Here is a 19,186-nt window from a genome sequence, read left to right as displayed (position 1 = left end):
AAAGAGTGGGGTTTATACGTGTGTTCTGTGAATAAGAGTGAGCCCCAAACTTGAAAATTAGCTGCAAAGAAAACTAACAAGATTTATAACATAATGGATTTTCTATGTTCAGACTTCCTTATATCCAGTTTTGTCATTTCCTTCCTTACCTAGAAATAAGAACTGACATTTGTAACAATTTCCTGGTCTGACTGATACTACTGCTTGAAGCTTTCTGAGGATAGTGTCCTGTATTTCATTTTCCCAGTGCTATCCAGTAGAGTTTTTTGTGATGATGGAAATGTCCTGTGTCTGTTTTGTGCAGTGTGGCATCCACTCGCCACATGTGGCTATTGAAGTAGTAGTACAACTGAGGATTTTAATCTTATTTAATTTAAATTAATTACCCTGCAAACGTAAATATCTACCTGTGTGTATTGACTACCATTTTGAACAATGCAACTCAAGACTATAAAAATTAATTCACAAAAGTTAAAATAAGTTTCCACATAGACAATATTGAGAAAGTTGATAATGTGCTTTTCAAAGTGCTTATATCTCAAATATTCCTTTAGGTGTGAAGTTTCAAAAACAAAATCTTTATAATAGAAATTGGATGATAAAGTGTTTCTTCTTTCAGTCTTGACTTTTGTTTTGTCTTTCCTGTTTTTCTGTATTTTTTTCAAGTTGGTAACCTCAGCCAAAAGCATTTTTTAGGTATAAAAATTAGGCTAACAGCTTTATCATTTCTAGGAGTACATTTATGAGAAAGAGAGAGAAAAAAAACAGGGAAATAGAATCAGTGCACAGGCTCAAGTTTGAGCCAGTCTCAGATGTCTTTCCTTGGGCTGACGTACTGAGTGCTTTAAGACCATAGTGGGAAGTCCAGGATGATTTCTGTTAATTCCTTACGATGCATGTCATATGGCATTTTGTTTAGGTAAAGTCACCAATTACTTTTTCTTTCCTTCTTGACTTTCCATGTTCTCATCCCACGAATTTACAGATGACAGCTAACCTTTTTAAAAGTAAAGATTAAATTTTTAAAAGGACTGGGCTGTGTTTACCCATAGCAATCTCTTTGCCTTCCCTTTATAAAATCCAAATACTCTTTTAAATTGTAGAATGTGATCTTTTTCCCCTTAAAGAATGTTGTCTGTTGATTAACTGAAGAGTATATTTGCCAACTTGCCTTCTTTCTGTATAAAATTTTCAGTTAACTGGAATATTTCAGATCAGGGGCTTCTGGTTGATTGAAAGCAAATGAAAAACTTATACATTCATCAGTCGTTTATTTATCACCTGTTTTGTGCCAGGTACTGTTCTCGGTATTAGGAATACAAGAGTGAACAAAATAAAATTCTTCATCCTCCTTGAGTTTAAATACTAGAGGAATCATTTTGTTTCCACTTCTGTAGATAATTTTTCTAAAACATCTCTTTCTTTTCTTCTTGCAAGTATACAGCTTATCAAAATCTAGTGTGTTTCTTTGGTTGGTAGGTTTTATTTAAGATTTTTCAATTGCCTCAAAGTTTTCATCCTATCAGACTGTTGGTATAGAAAAAGTGAATGTGAAAATGGCTCAGTCGTGTCCAATTCTCTGGCCCATGGAATTCTCCAGGCCAGAAATACTGGAGTGGGTAGCCTTTCCCTTCCCCAGAGGATATTCCCAACCCAGGGATCTAACCCAGGCCTCCCCCATTGCAGGTGGATTCTTTACCAGCTGAGCCACAAAGGAGGCCCAAGAATACTGGAGTGGGTAGCCTATCCCTTCTCCAGCGGATCTTCCTGACACTGGAAAACAAACCAGGGTCTCCTACATTGCAGGTAGATTCTTTACCAACTGAGCTATCAGGGAAGCCCCTGTTGGTATAGAAGTTCTACTCTAAATCACTTAGGAAGCCTTTTAATAAATACTGATGCTGCCCTCTCCTCCCCATCCTGATTTAATTTGTCAGCTGTGGAGCAGGAGATCAGTATGTTTTAATCACCCCAGGCAATCATCATATGTTACTGAAGTTGAGTACCACTAGCCTAGAAAGATTAGATTACTGGCTTGAAGGATACAGATTCTCTCATATATCAGTCCGTTCATTTGCTCAGTCATGTCCAACTCTTTGTGACCCCATGGACTGCAGCATGCCAGGCTTCCCTGTCCATTACCAGCTCCCAGAGTTTGCTCAAACTCATGCCCATTGAGTCGGTGATGCCATCTGACCATCTCATCCTCTGTCGTCCCCTTCTCCTCCTGCCCTCAATCTTTCCCAGCATCAGGGTCTTTTCAAAAGAGTCAGTTCTTCACATCAGGTGGCCAGCATATTGGAGTTTCAGCCTTAGCATCTATGCTGCCAATGAATACTCAGGACTGATTTCCTTTAGGAATGACTTGTTTGATCTCCTTGCAGTCCAAGGGACTCTCAAGAGTCTTCTCCCACACCACAATTCAAAAGCATCAATTCTTTGGCACTCAGCTTTCTTTATACTCCAACTCTCACATCCATACATGACCACAGGAAAAACCACAGCTTTGACTAGATGGACCTTTGTTGGCAAAGTAATGTTTCTGCTTTTTAATAAATTGTCTAGGTTTGTCATAGTTTTTCTTCCAAGGAGCAAGTGTCTTTTAATTTCATGGCTGCAGTCACCATCTGCAGTGATTTTGGAGCCCCCAAAAATAAAGTCTGACACTGTTTCCCCATCTATTTCCCATGAAGTGATGGGACCGGATGCCATGATCTTCGTTTTCTGAATGTTGAGCTTTAAGCCAACTTTTGAATTGTGGTGTTGGAGAAGACTCTTGAGAGTCCCTTGCACTGCAAGGAGATCCAACCAGTCTATTCTGAAGGAGATCAACCCCTGGATTTCTTTGGAAGGAATGATGCTAAAGCTGAAACTCCAGTACTTTGGCCACCTCATGAGAAGAGTTGACTCATTGGAAAAGACTCTGATGCTGTGAGGGATTGGGGGCAGGAGGAGAAGGGGACGACAGATGAGATGGCTGGATGGCATCACGGACTCAATGGACCTGAGTCTGAGTGAACTCCAGGAGTTGGTGATGGACAGGGAGGCCTTGCGTGCTGCGATTCATGGGGTCGCAAAGAGTCGGACACGACTGAGCGACTGAACTGAACTGAACTGAAAAAATAAAGTCTCTCACTGTTTCCATTGTTTCTACATCTATCTGCCATGAAGTGATGGGACCAGATGCCATGATCTTAGTTTTCTGAATGTTGAGTTTTAAGCCAACTTTTTCACTCTCCTCTTTTGCTTTTATCAAGAGGCTCTTACATATACCAGGAGATATTTAAAAACCTAATAATATCAACTTGTTCTGTTTTCATTTGTGATTATAAATTGGGAAATGCAAAAGGCAGAAAGGAGATTGAAGGTTCTCATTAACATCTCTTCCCCTCCTCTTTTACCTCCGATCTAACATTTATCACTTAATCATTTATTTAACAGCTGTTGTATGTCAGGTGTTAGAGATTAAAAGATGAACAAAGAATGAACCCTGTCCTCTAAGAGATTACAGTCTAGTACAGAAATTTGCAACCTTCTTTTATTTATTTATTTTTGCAATCTTCTTTTAAATAAAAGGTCATATAATGAAGATTTTGGAGTTTATGGGCCATGTAGTATCTGTCACAAGTATTCAACTCAACTGTTGTAGTAAAAAGGTGACTATAGACAATACACAGGCATGTGGCTGTGCCTGGTTCCTATAAACTTTCTTTACCAAAGGAGGCAAGGGTCTGGATTTGGCTGTAGGTTTTAGTTACGTACCTCTGGTCTAGTTGTTGTTCAGTTGCTCAGTCATGTCTGATTCTTTGTGACCCCATGGCCTGCAGCACACCAGGCTTCCCTGTCCTTCACTGTCTCCCAGAGTTTGCTCAATTCATGTCCATTGAGTCAATGATGCCACCCAACCATCTCATCCTCTGTCACCCCCTTCTCCTCCTGCCCTTAATCTTTCCCAGCATCAGGGTCTTTTCTAGTGATTTGGCTCTTCACATCAGGTGGCCAAAGTATTGGAGCTTCAGCTTCAGCATCAAACCTTCCATTGAGTATTCAGGGTTGATTTCCTTTAGGATTGACTGGTTTGATCTCCTTGCTGTCCAAAGGACTCTCAGGAGGCTTCTCCAGAAGAGTCTTCTACTGGTCTAGTAGAAGAGAGACAAAATAAATCAGTAATTACTGTACAGTGGGGTAAGTGATCATATCAAGCATGGGTGCCTTCGTGATATAGAGAAGGGGCATCAAATTAAACGGGGGGTTACCTGGGATATTTAAGGAAGATTTCTGAAGGAGATGATATTCAAATGAATTACGAAGCATGGGCTGGCATTTGGAGAAGCATAAAGGGAGGATTATCCAGGCAGAGGGACATGTAGAGTCATGTAAAACAACATTGCATTTTATGGAACCCCAAAGAAATTCAGTGGGCTGGAATGCAGGATGCCAAATGTAGCAGGAGAGTGAAGCTAGAGAGATAGGGCCTTGACTCTGAAATGAGAAACATGCATTTGAAGCTGACAGTCTTGAGGGGAACACATAAAGGATTTTAGGCAAGGAAAATTGATGTGTGGACTACCAGTTGTAAAGAGAGTGACCATTGTAGTCATTCAAATGAAAGATGGTGATGGTGATCAGGATGAACAGGATGGGATGGAATGAGAACTGTTTGGAACAACAGAATCAGTTTTGGTGACTGGTAGGGGGTAAACAAGAAGGAAATAATTTAGAACATTTCTAGACTTCTGCTGTAGGTAACCAGTAGTGAAATTTATGTAGGTAGGAAGAATCCACCTGTAAAGGGATACAAGATGATGAATTCAGTTTTGAACTTTGAGTACAAGATAAATGTATGACACAGAAATATAGCTTACACTTGAAATGAATTGCTACTTAACTGGAAAGAGAGATTTGGAAGTTACTGGTCCTAGTGATAGATAAGGCCATAAATTTAAGTTAGATCAGCTGTAGAGAATTTATTAGGTGAAAAAACAGAGGAAAAGGAAAAGACCTGGGTAACATGGCTATTTAAGGTCAAGAACTTTGAAGGAGCAGTCATGTGGAGGTGAGGAAACTAGAAGACAAGGCTGTTACACAGGCTAATGAAAGATGTTTCAAGAAAAGATAGCTGACAGTGTTGAACTCTGACGAGCAGGAAGGAAATTTATCTCTGGGATTGGGTGGTGTGTATGCTTTTTCAGAAAAGAAGGTGAAACCATAGCAATAGAGAATTGGATTCTGCTCTCTAGAAAAATAGCTGAAGTGTGGGCAGTAGACCCCACGGCTAAAAATCGGTAGATGTTTTTCAAAGGATATTTGAAAAACTATGTTGACAGATTAGACCATTTAACAATGAGTAATTGCACTTTTAGAAAATTATACCAGGATAATAATCAGATGTCCTGTAGCCTGTAAGGATGAACAGTGTCATTTTAGATCATCTAACTTGATTAACTCCAAGAGGCGTGTCCTACAAGTGCTTACTGATTCGAGTGACATTGTTCATTTTAACCTTTTATCCAACTATGGCCTCAAACCAAATTTAAGTTCGCTTTTCGTGTGTTAGATTTTTTTTCTGTTAAGACAGATTTTAAATATTGAAAATTACAAAGTGTACAGTAAGCATACATCCATTACCCAGATTGGAAAGATGTAAACATTATGTCATATTTGCCTATGATTTTTAATATGACATTATACGTGAACGTGAAGTTGCTCAGTCATGTCCAACTCTTTGTGACCCCATGGACTGTAGCCTACCAGGCTCCTCTGCCCATGGAATTTTCCAGGCAAGAAAACTGGAGTGGGGTGCCATTTACTTCTCCAGGAGATCTTCCCAACCCAGGGATTGAACCCAGGTCTCCCACATTGTAGGCAGACACTTTACCATCTGAACCACCAGGGAAGTAAAATGCATCTTAAAACACCTTTATACCCTCCTCAATCCTATCCTCCTTTCTCCCTCGCCACTTTATGGTTGATAGTTTTGCTTCCTGACTTTTTTTTTGCTTGCCTATGTGTAAGTTCATATATAATTATGGATCATGGAAAAAGCAAGGGAGTTCCAGAAAAACATCTATTTCTGCTTGATTGACTATGCCAAAGCCTTTGACTGTGTAGATCACAATAAACTGTGGAAAATTCTGAAAGAGATGGGAGTACCAGACCACCTGACCTGCCTCTTGAGAAAGCTGTATGCAGGTCAGGAAGCAACAGTTAGAACTGGACATGGAACAACAGACTGGTTCCAAATAGGAAACAGAGTATGTCAAGTCTGTGTATTGTCACCCTGCTTATTTAGCCTCTTGTCTTAGATCCACCCATTTTTGTTGTTCAGTTGCTCAGTTGTGTCCAACTCTTTGCAACACCATGGACTGCAGAACACCAGGCTTCCCTGTCCTTCACCACCCACTTTACCCATTTATATTACATCCTAGACTTGGAAGACATTTTGGAGTTTGATCCCTGCTTTAAGGCTTAAGCTTTGGTAATTGGTGAAGGGAAGGTTCAAGGCCTTTTAGATCTAATACCCAAAAAAGATGTCCTTTTCATTATATGAGACTGGAATGCAAAAGTAGGAAGTCAAGAAACACCTGGAGTAACAGGCAAATTTGGCCTTGGAATACAGAATGAAGCAGGGCAAAGACTCACAGAGTTTTGCCAAGAAAATGCACTGGTGAAAGCAAACACCCTCTCCCAACAACACAAGAGAAGGCTCTACACATGGACATCACCTGATGGTCAACACCGAAATCAGATTGATTATATTTTTGGAGCCAAAGATGGAGAAGCTCTATACAGTCAACAAAAACAAGACCAGGAGCTGACTGTGGCTCAGATCATGAACTCCTTATTACCAAATTCAGACGTAAATTGAAGAAAGTAGGGAAAACCACTAGGCCGTTCAGATATGACCTAAATCAAATCCCTTATGATTATACAGTGGAAGTGAGAAATAGATTTAAGGGCCTAGATCTGATAGATAGAGTGCCTGATGAACTATGGAATGAGGTTCGTGACATTGTACAGGAGACAGGGATCAAAATATCCCCATGGAAAAGAAATGCAAAAAAGCAAAATGGCTGTCTGAGGAGGCCTTACAAATAGCTGTGAAAGAAGAGAAGCGAAAAGCAAAGGAGAAAATGAAAGATACAAGCAACTGAATGCAGAGTTCCAAAGAATAGCAAGAAGAGATAAGAAAGCCTTCTTCAGCCATCAATGCAAAGAAAAAGAGGAAAACAACAGAATGGGAAAGACTAGAGATCTCTTCAAAAAAATTAGAGATACCAAGGGAACATTTCATCCAAAGATGGGCTCGATAAAGGACAGAAATGGCATGGACCTAACAGAAGCAGAAGATATTAAGAAGAGGTGGCAAGAATACACAGAAGAACTGTACGAAAAAGGTCTTCATGACCAAGATAATCACGATGGTGTGATCACTGACCTAGAGCCAGACATCTTGGAATGTGAAGTCAAGTGGGCCTTAGAAAGCATCACTGCGAACAAAGCTAGTGGAGGTGATGGCATTCCAGTTGAGTAATTTCAAATCCTGAAAGATGATGCTGTGAAAGTGCTGCACTCAATATGCCAGCAAATTTGGAAAACTCAGCAGTGGCCACAGGACTGGAAAAGGTCAGTTTTCATTCCAGTCCCAAAGAAAGGCAATGCCAAAGAATGCTCAAAGTACTGCATAATTGCACTCATCACACCTGCTAGTAAAGTAATGCTCAAAATTCTCCAAGCCAGGCTTGAGCAATACGTGAACCGTGAATGTCCAGATGTTCAAGCTAGTTTTAGAAAAGGTAGAGGAACCAGAGATCAAATTGCCAACATCCACTGGATCATTGAAAAAGCAAGAGAGTTCCAGAAAAACATCTATTTCTGCTTTATTGACTATGCCAAAGCCTTTGACTGTGTGGATCGCAATAAACTGTGGAAAATTCTTAAAGAGATGGGAAAACCAGACCACCTGATCTGCCTCTTGAGAAACCTATATGCAGGTCAGGAAGCAACAGTTAGATCTGGACATGGACCAACAGACTGGTTCCAAATAGGAAAAGGAGTACGTCAAGGCTGTATATTGTCACCCTGCTTGTTTAACTTATATGCAGAATACATCATGAGAAACGCTGGACTGGAAGAAGCACAAGCTGGAATCAAGATTGCTGGGAGAAATATCAATAACCTCAGATATGCAGATGACACCACCCTTATGGCAGAAAGTGAAGAGGAACTAAAAAGCCTCTTGATGAAAGTGAAAGTGGAGAGTGAAAAAGTTGGCTTAAAGCTCAACATTCAAAAAACGAAGATCATGGCATCTGGTCACATCATTTCATGGGAAATAGATGGGGAAACATTGGAAACAGTGTCAGATTTTATTTTTGGGGCTCCAAAATCACTGCAGATGGTGACTGCAGCCATGAAATTAAAAGATGCTTACTCCTTGGAAGAAAAGTTATGACCAACCTAGATAGCGTATTCAAAAGCAGACACATTACTTTGCCAACAAAGGTCCGTCTAGTCAAGGCTATGGTTTTTCCTGTGGTCATGTATGGATGTGAGAGTTGGACTGTGAAGAAAGCTGAGCACCAAAGAATTGATGCTTTTGAACTGTGGTGTTGGAGAAGACTCTTGCGAGTCCCTTGGACTGCAGGGAGATCCAACCAGTCCATTCTGAAGGAGATCAGCCCTGGGATTTCTTTGGAGGGAATGATGCTAAAGCTGAAACTCCAGTACTTTGGCCACCTCATGTGAAGAGTTAACTCATTGGAAAAGACTCTGATGCTGGGAGAGATTGGGGCCAGGAGGAGAAGGGGACGACCGAGGATGAGATGGCTGGATGGCATCACTGACTCGATGGACGTGAGTCTGAGTGAACTCCACGAGTTGATGATGGACAGGGAGGCCTGGCGTGCTGCGATTCATGGGGTGGCAAAGAGGCACACATGACAGAGCGACTGAACTGAACTGAACTGAAGGGAAGGTAGAAAATACCCAAGGAAAATCAGGAAAATAACCAAAGATAGGGAGCACGAGTCATGAGAGTCCCTTGGACTGCAGGGAGATCCAACCAGTCCATCCTAAAGGAAATCAGTCCTGGGTGTTCATTGGAAGGACTGGTGTTGAAGCTGAAACTCCAATACTTTGGCCACCTGATGCGAAGAACTGACTCATTGGAAAAGCCCCTGATGCTGGGAAAGATTGAAGGCAGGAGGAGAAGGGGATGACAGAGGATGAGATGGTAGATGGCATCACCAACTCATTGGACATGAGTTTGAGTAAACTCCGGGAGTTGGTGACAGACAGGGAGGCCTGGTGTGCTGCAGTCCATGGTGTCTCCAAGAGTTGGACATGACTAAGCAACTGAACTGAACTGAGTCACCAATGTTGAGATTAAATAACATTTTACAGTACTAAAATTAGCTGATTCATCCAGAAAACTGAAAATCAAGCTCATTAAAGTCTCTGGTGTTCCTTTTACAAGTTGTCTAGATTTTCAACTCTGACATGACTGGCAACAGTATCTTTCTTGTGTTTTGAAACTTTATATTATGGTGAGATTAGTGCTACCTAACCTGCTTCCTCAATTTCAAAAGAAAGACAAAGAGGAAAGAATATGGACACTGGGAAGAAAAAAGAGAACAAAGATTTAAAGTTACCTCTCTCTTCCAAATAATAATAGAGTTCTCATCTAGAATAACCCAGGTCAAACAGATCTTTTTGCACACTTTCCCAGAAGCAATGAGAAAGGTGGACATAGGTTCCCTATGTGTGGTTATGTTCAAGAAATACTCCTTTTTTTTTTCATTAACTATTTTCTCTAGCTCAAATGTCTCTCCTAACAAACTGTTCTGTTCAACCCCCTTCTGTAGAAATGACTTGTTGATGGTCTGTCGCCAACTGAATATGGAAGAGTCTGTGGCAGAGATCATGAACCAACTGGGCGCTGATGAAAATGGGAAGATTTCCTTTCAGGATTTTACACGGTGCCGTATACAGCTCATCAGAGAAATCAGGAAGGAGGAAATAGGCCTTTCTGAGAAGTCAGACAACTCCTGGAAAAAGAAGAAGCTGAGGGACAGGATTGCCTCCTGGCCCGTGAGCAGTGACAACAGTCTGGGTAGGTACAACCCAGTGACAGTTTGCTAGTGTACCTTTAGCCCTGTGTTGTGACCTTCAGGAGACGGGGCTGCCCAGCCTGTTGATGGCTTGTCCCCAGGCCGTCTCCTCTGCCACACTTGCCCTGGGTGATAACTTGCTAATCCTCCAGTTCTGAAACTGTTTATCTCAGCTTGGGACTTGAAGCCATGTGCTGAAACTCGAACCCAGCCAGAATCCTGTTTGGGACTCGAACCCACATGGGTGGGATTTGAACCCAGCCAAAACCCACGGTACCTGGTTTCAGGACCTAATGAAGCTCAGGTTTTTGATGTCTCATCTCAGAAAGAATTCAGTGAGAGACAAAGTGATAAGTAAGAAATGGATTTATTCAGACTCAGAGTGAAGCACACTCCACAGACAGAGTGTGAGCCATTGCAGAGGGTGAGTGCAGGGGCCTCGAAATATGGCATGGTTAGTTTCTATAGGCTGGGTAATTTCATATCCTAATGAGTGGGAGGATTATTCTGTCTGTTTTGGAGAAGGGGTGGAGATTTCCAGGAAATGGGCCACCGCCCACTCCTTGGTCTTTGGACAGTGCCTTGGAACTGTCTTGGTGCCTCTGGGTGTGTCATTTCACTTGCTGGTTGAGAATCAAGGTCTAGTCTTGTCTGCTATCTTGGTCCCATTTGATTGGGTTTATGTTGTGTCCTTGGGCTGTGACCTTCTTTCAAAAGTTGTGCCTTGCCCCTTGCCCTCCTGTTAGTTCTGTCCTCGTTGTTTAGTTGCCAAGTCGTTGGCTCTTGCCTGCCAGGCTGTTCTGTCCATGGGATTTCCCAGGCAGGCATACTGGAGTGGGTTGCCATTTCCTCCCCCAAGGGATCTTCCTGACCCAAGGATAGAACCCCAGTCTCCTGCATTGGCTGGTGGGTTCTTAATCACTGAGCCACTGGGGAAGCCCAGTTCTGTCCTGTGGCTTCCCAGTTCCTCGTTTACTGCTCGCTTTCTTTTAGTTCTTCCATTTCCTACGTGTAATAATACACTCACATAACTATTGGGGAGGAAGGGCAAACTGGATGGGAAAGGTGGTAATTGCATCAGCAGGCATCGGAAAGCTTTTCAGGTGTGCATAGTGAGGTTTTTAACTATTTCTTTTTTGATTTGTGTTTAAAAATATTTCTACAAGCTTACTTTTCCTGTTCATAAGTATTATTGTTAGGCACTTACCAAGAGCATTGCCAATGACTGAACAACAAAGGCATTTGCCACCTGCCTCTATGGAGATTGAACCCCATGCTGCCCTAGCTGTTGATCTTCAACAATCCCGGAGGGAGTTCAGGGTGGATTGAGGCACTCTGTGCTCCAGGGAATCTCATGGGACAGGTCTTTAGATAGTTGAATGTTTTTAGGAACAGATTTTACTATTCAATCCTTGCATCTCCTCATATCTGGAGAAGCACTAAATCCCTTCGTAGTGACATCAGATCCTCATGACTAACAAGAAATCTTCTTTAAATGAGTGCTTCATGGTATTGAACTCCCCCTTCACCAAAACCTTATATATTGACTTTCTCCCACTGCTGCTTTGGAGCAGTCTCTCAGAGCTATCTGAGATGCTGCCTACCAGGCTGCAGTCCTCATTGTGCCCCAAATAAAACTTACCTGACAACTCTCAAGTTTTACATCTTTTTTTAGTTGACATAAGCAAGTAGAAAGAAAATTCTGAAAAATGTTGATAATTATTGAAGATTAGTGATGGAATCATGGGGTTTATTGTACCTATTTTTGACAACTCAGATGTACATATTTTTAGTATATTTGCAAATATTCAGAATAAAAACTTTAAAAGAAAAAAATCGCATTTTAGGGACTTCCCTGTTGGTCCAGTGGCTAAGATTCCACACTCCCAATGCAGGGGGCCTGTGTTCAATCCCTGGTCGGGGAATTAGATCCCATATGCTGCAACTAAGAGTTCATATGTGGCCATTAAAGATCCTGCATGCAGCAACTAGGACTCAGCACAGCCAAAGAAGTAAATATTTTTTAAAAGAAAAGAAAGAAAAAAGTGCATCTTAAAGGGATAGCCTGAACCAAGGGATATGAGAATTTTTTACCTATAGTTTCAGTTCAGTTCAGTCGCTCAGTCGTGTCCCACTCTTTGCGACCCCATGAATCGCAGCACGCCAGGCCTCCCTGTCCATCACCAACTCCCAGAGTTCACTCAGACTCATGTCCATCGAGTCCGTGATGCCATCCAGCCATCTCATCTTCTGTCGTCCCCTTCTCCTCCTGCCCTCAATCCCTCCCAGCATAAGAGTCTTTTCCAATGAATCAACTCTTCGCATGAGGTGGCCAAAGTACTGGAGTTTCAGCTTTAGCATCATTCCTTCCAAAGAAATCCCAGGGCTGATCTCCTTCAGAATGGACTGGTTGGATCTCCTTGCAGTCCAAGGGACTCTCAAGAGTCTTCTCCAACACCACAGTTCAAAAGCATCAATTCTTTGGTGCTCAGCCTTCTTCACAGTCCAACTCTCACATCCATACATGACCACAGGAAAAACCATAGCCTTGACTAGATGGACCTTAGTTGGCAAAGTAATGTGTCTGCTTTTGAATACGCTATCTAGGTTGGTCATAAGTTTTCTTCCAAGGAGTAAGCGTCTTTTACTTTCATGGCTGCAGTCACCATCTGCAGTGATTTTGGAGCCCAAAAAAATAAAGTCTGTTACTGTTTCCACTGTTTCCCCATCTATTTCCCATGAAGTGATGGGACCAGATGCCATGATCTTCATTTTCTGAATGTTGAGCTGTAAGCCAACTTTTTCACTCTCCTCTTTCACTTTCATCAAGAGGCTTTTTAGTTCCTCTTCACTTTCTGCCATAAGGGTGGTGTCATCTGCATATCTGAGGTTATTGATATTTCTCCTGGCAATCTTGCTCCTTTAGGGGACTCTTTTCCTTTGGAAATGTCTCCTGGATCTCCTTCTCTGTTTCTTTCTCTATTCAGTAGACCTAGTGGCAAGAAGTGAAGCTCCATGTTAATTGTCTATCATTTGTTAAATATATACTAATTATCTTGGATGATTCTGTACTGCCACAAAAAACACACATGTGTGCATGTGCACACACACAGAGAGAGAGAGAGAGAGAAATATGCACACTCTGATCGGAATTCCAGGCAGTGGAATGATTGGGAGCAGTATTATTGAGTAATTGAAATAATAAAAATGTCCTCCTATCCTCTACACCTTGCTATCTTAATGGATTCCATTTTAGCTGCAAGTTAGATATCTGATAATGCATGTGCTCTCAGTGCAATATGTAGAAATATTTAATTTTTGAACTAACATTTTTTTCTGAGTGTTAAAGTAATGTATGTTCATTATAGAAAATAAGGGGGAAAGGCAAACAAAAGAAAATAAAAATTATCCTTAATATCTCACCACCCAGAAATAATAACTACTGCTTACATTTCTCCCTCTCTCTCATGTAGTGTGTGGTTGTGTGATTTATTTGTTTTTATTTTGTGTTTTTTACTTATTTTTTCACATGCTTTCCTTATAGTTTTGTATCCTGCAGTTTTCCCTCTTCATTTTCCTCATGCATTTAAACAGCATTAGAAAGCATGATTTGTAATGGCTGCATGATGTAAAATGGACACTCAATAATATTTTATTAAATGGAAGGATGGAGGGAATAATTTTTGCTAAGCTGTGTTTTCTATTTTTCTGCCAAGAACTTGAACTTCTGTAAGTACATAAGCACACACATATGTATATATTTGAGAGGTTAAGTAAATGGTGATATGTCAAAAATTGAATACCATTTGGTTATTAAAGTAGTATATAAATATGTATCATATGTGTTTATAGAAGAAATACTTGTATGGAAAAAATATATACTCACAGTTGAAAATTGTATTTTAATGTGTGGCAAGTGTTTATAAAATACCTTGAAAGGAATAGTTTTCATGGAATTGCTGCCCACATCTAATTGGTTTGACTATCACATAAGATTGCCTCAATCAAAGAAAGAATTGAAAAACAATTCCTTTTAACCATTTATTGAGGTAACTGAAAGGAGGTGAACCATAAAATACATCATGAACTGAGGAAACACCAACACACCATTTACCAGTTTATCCTGGTAGTTAAGGCTTCATAGGTAGATTATTTGAGTGGGAATCCTGGTTCTATCTGGAAAAGGAAATGGCAACCCACTCCAGTATTCTTACTGGGAGAATCCCATGGACAGAGGAATCTGGAGGGCTATAGTCCATTGGCATCTCAAGAGTCAGACACGACTTAGTGACTAACCACCACCACCACCACCTGGTTCTATCCCTTACTGCTTACACAACTCTAAACAAGTCACTTAGTCTCTGCATATCTCAGTTTCCTCATTAAGTATAACATGAGAACAATCATTGTCATTTGGAGGAAAAAAGAAGCCAGTGTATATGGAGAGCGTGTGAAATGATGCTTGGCCCAGCAAGATAAGCTACAAGCCCTCAATGCAAGTTACATTAATATTGTTATTATTATTGCCACTCAATTTTATTTCCTGGAGATTGCCGGGATTATACTCATGTTGGAAAACAACTTCCTATTCAGTCTAATGTAAATCAAATAAATTTTAAAATCTATAATAATCTAACATGCTAGTAAAGTAATGCTCAAAATTCTCTAAGCCAGGCTTCAGCAATATGTGAACCGTGAACTCCCTGATGTTCAAGCTGGCTTTAGAAAAGGTAGAGAACCCAGAGATCAAATTGCCAACATCCGCTGGATCATCAAAAAGGAAGAGAGTTCCAGAAAAACATCTATTTCTGCCTTATTGACTATGCCAAAGCCTTTGACTGTGTGGATCACAATAAACTGTGGAAAATTCTTAAAGAGATGGGAATACCAGACCACCTGACCTGCCTCTTGAGAAACCTGTATGCAGGTCAGGAAGCAACAGTTAGATCTGGACATGGAACAACAGACTGGTTCCAAATAGGAAAAGGAGTATGTCAAGGCTGTATATTGTCACTCTGCTTATTTAACTTATATGCAGAGTACATCATGAGGACTGGAAGAAGCACAAGCTGGAATCAAGATTGCCGGGAGAAATATCAATAACCTCAGATATGCAGATGACACCACCCTTATGGCAGAAAGTGAAGAGGAACTAAAAAGCCTCTTGATGAAAGTGAAAGAGGAGAGCGAAAAAGTTGGCCTAAAGCCCAACATTCAGAAAACGAAGATCATGGCATCCGGTCCCATCACTTCATGGGAAATAGATGGGGAAACAGTGGAAACAGTGTCAGACTTTATTTTGGGGGGCTCCAAAATCACTGCAGATGGTGACTGCAGCCATGAAATTAAAAGACGCTTACTCCTTGGAAGAAAAGTTATGACCAACCTAGATAGTATATTCAAAAGCAGAGACATTACTTTGCCAACTAAGGTCCGTCTAGTCAAGGCTATGATTTTTCCTGTGATCATGTATGAATGTGAGAATTGGACTGTGAAGAAGGCTGAGTGCCGAAGAATTGATGCTTTTGAACTGTGGTGTTGGAGAAGACTCTTGAGGGTCCCTTGGACTGCAAGGAGATCCAACCAGTCTCCATTCTGAACGAGATTAGCCCTGGGATTTCTTTGGAAGGAATGATGCTAAACCTGAAGCTCCAGTACTTTGGCCACCTCATGCGAAGAGTTGACTCATTGGAAAAGACTCTGATGCTGGGAGGGATTGGGGGCAGGAGGAGAAGGGGATGACCGAGGATGGATGGTTGGCATCACACACTCGATGGACGTGAGTCTGAGTGAACTCCGGGAGATGGTGATGGACAGGGAGGCCTGGCATGCTGCGATTCATGGGGTCGCAAAGAGTCGGACACGACTGAGCGACTGAACTGAACTGAAACTGAATAATTAAATAAAGATTTATGTGTTTAGTTAGTCTCTCTCTTTTCTATATTATCAATCCTTCCTTCTGATTCTATATAGGTAAACTGTAGTATCTCCCATTTGAGGGTGAGGGAGAAGCCCTTTCTTGACTGCATGTCCCTTCTAAACTGCTGCCCCACTTCTGTGCTCCTCTTCACAGCTAAAGTTTTTGAAATGTTTGTCTCTCTGAATGCTTGTCAGTCCTCACCTCTCCTTCTTCCTTCAGCCCCCTCTCCCCAGCTCTAGTCATCAGCCCTCCACTGACCCTGCTCTTACTGCCTCCGTGGTGACTGACCCCATGGTTCTCCTCTGTCCTCATCTTTGGCATTGGCTCAGCTGACTACTTCATTCAGTTGCGCTTTATTTTCTTGGACTTCTCTACACAACATTCTCCTGGGCTTCTGCCTACCATTTTGGCTTCCTTTTTTCTCTCTGTGTCTTCCTTTCTTTCTTTTTTTTAACTCCTCTTCTCCTGGACCTCTTCCAAACTTTGAGGCGCCTTGGGGTTACATTTTCTCCCTAGGTGACCTCATGGTCTCATGATTGTAAATACTGTTTTTGTGCCAGTGACTCTCAAATATATGCCCTTTCTCTTGAGCTTCAGAATCAGGTAAAATTGACCTATTCCTAGATATCTTATAGATCACTCAACCTTAACATGATCAAAAAGGATTTGTGATTCCTTTCCTTTCCTTATCCTTGAGTCATTTGTCTCCCACATAGCCCCAGGCAGGAAATATCACCATCCATTACTTTGCTCAAGCCAGCAAGACTCCTGTCTGAAGTACTTCCCTAGTCTGTCCACATACTTGTCTTTCCTGCTACCACCCTTATCTAAGTCACCATTGTGTCTTACCTTGGTTGCTGAAAGAGCCTATTGGAACTTCCTTGGTGGTCTAATGGTTACACATCCACCTTCCAATGCAGGGGATGCAGGTTTGGTCCCTGGTCACAGAACTAAGGTTCCACATGCTGCAGGGCAGCTGAGCCTGCATGCCACAACAAGAGAGAAGCCTGTGTGCTACAAATAAGACTCGATGCAGGCAAATACGTTAATAATTTTTTTTAATAAATAAAGGAGCCTAAAACTGGCCTCTCTTATACCTCTCTTGTTGTTGTTATTCAGTTGCTCAGTCATGTCCTACTCTTTGTGACTCCATGGACTGCAGCATGCCGGGCTTCACTGTCCTTCACTATCTCCTGGAGTTTGCTCAAACTCATGTCCATTGAGTGGGTGATGCCATCCAACCATCTCATCCTCTGTTGCCCTCTTCTCTTGCCTTCAATCTTTCCCAGTGTCAGAATCTTTCCCAGTGAATCAGCTCTTTACATCAGGTGGCCAGAGTATTGGTGCTTCAGCTTCAGCCTCAGTCCTTCCAGTGAATATTCAGGGTTTATTTCCTTTAGGATTGACTGGTTGAATCTCCTTGCTGTCCAAGGGACTCTCAATGGTCTTTTCCAACACCACAATTCAAAAGCATCAATTCTTCGGCATTCAGCTTTCTTTATGGTCCAACTCTCACATCCGAACATGACTACTGGGAAAAACCATAACTTTTGACTATATGAACCATTGTCAACACAGTGATGTCTCTGCTTTTTAATATGCTGTCTAGGGTTGCCATAGCTTTTCTTCCAAGAAGCAAGCATCTTTTAATTTCATGGCTGCAGTCACTGTCCACAGTGATTTTGGAACCCACAAAAATAAAATCTGTCTTTGTTTCCACTTTTTCCCCATCTATTTGCCGTTAAGTGATAGGATTGGATGCCTTGATCTTTGTTTTTTGAATGTTGAGTTTCAAGCCAACTTTTGAACCCTCCTCTTTCACCCTCATCAAGAAGCTCTTTTGTTCCTCTTCACTTTCTGCCATTAGAGTTGTATAATCTGCATATCTGAGGTTGTTAATATTTGTTCCAGCAATCTTGATTCCAGCTTGTGCTTCATCCAGTCTGGCATTTCACATGATGTACCCTGCACAGAAGTTAAATAAGTAGGGTGACAATGTACAGCCTTGACAAACTCCTTTCCCAATTTTGAACCAGTCCACTGTTCCATGTCTGGTTATAACTGTTGTTTCTTAATCTGCATACACGTTTCTCAGAAGGCAAGTAAGGTGTTCTGGTATTACCATATCTTTAAGATTGTCCACAGTGTGTTGTGGTCTACACAGCAAAGGCTTTGGTGTAGTCAATGAAGCAGAAGTGGATGTTTTTCTGGAATTCTCTTGCTTTTTCTGTGATCCAGTGGTTGTTGGCACTTTGATCTCTGGTTGCTCACCTTTTCTAAATCCAGCTTGTATTGTCTGGAAGTTCTCGGTTCACATACTGTTGAAGCCTAGCTTGAAGGGTTTTGAGAATCACTTTGATAGCATATGAAATGAGTACAATTGTGTGGTAGTTTGAACATTCTTTGGCATTGTCCTTTTTTGGGATTGGAATGAAAACTGACCCTTTCCAGTCCTGTAGCCAACGCTGAGTTTTCCAAATTTGCTAGCATATTGAGTTCAGCACTTTCACAGCATCATCTTTTAGGATTTGAAATAGCTCAGCAGGAATTCTATCACCTCCACTAGCTTTGTTCATAGTAATGCTTCCTAAGGCCCACTTGACTTCACACTCCAGGATGTCTGGCTTTGGGTGAGTGACCATACCAGTGTGGCTATCCAGGTTATGAAGACCGTTTTTGTATAGTTCTTCTCTCAGAATGGTTTTTTTAACATTATAAAAATATGCTTAGGTCATTCCTATGTCTTCAATGCTCCATGGTTTCCATAGGACTTAAAGTCCAAATTACTTACCACATTCTAGCCTGTATCCACCACTCGAACTCAATCTTAAGTGATTACTCTGACTTCTTATGCAGGCTCTGCCCACACTGGCCTCCCTGCTATTCCCCTAACTTAGCAAATTTAGCCAACCGCCAGCCTTTGCCCTCACTTTTTCTTCTCATCTAGAACATTCTTCTTTTTGACTTCTCTTTGCAAAGCTGGCTCTTCCCTGTTACTCAGATTTCAGCTTAAATATTCCCTTTTTAGAGAGGCCTTTCCAAGCTAGTGTGACTTCTCATATACTCTTCCACATGCCCTTATGCATCGTACCACTGATTCTTATCTGACATCATTTTATGTGCTTATTTAAACACTATTTATCTGCCTCCTCCA

At 41.3% G+C, this 19,186-nt stretch overlaps 1 protein-coding gene across 1 annotated transcript in view; it reads left to right on the top strand.

The window, feature by feature from the left end:
* The window catches only part of LOC120853761, a 167,731-nt gene that overhangs the window by 93,492 nt on the left and 55,053 nt on the right, over positions 1 to 19,186 (top strand). Inside the window, exon 2 of the mRNA XM_040227666.1 lies at positions 9,867 to 10,114. Within this exon, the coding sequence (XP_040083600.1) occupies positions 9,867 to 10,114 (248 nt within the window). The remainder of the gene's footprint in view (positions 1 to 9,866; positions 10,115 to 19,186) is intronic.

Source organism: Oryx dammah, unplaced genomic scaffold (genome assembly GCF_014754425.2).
Source record: "Oryx dammah isolate SB20612 unplaced genomic scaffold, SCBI_Odam_1.1 HiC_scaffold_26, whole genome shotgun sequence".
In the NCBI taxonomy this organism is placed as follows: Eukaryota; Metazoa; Chordata; class Mammalia; order Artiodactyla; family Bovidae; genus Oryx; species Oryx dammah.
Note: the sequence above shows the minus strand (reverse complement) of the source record. Positions and strands in the feature narration are given on the sequence as shown.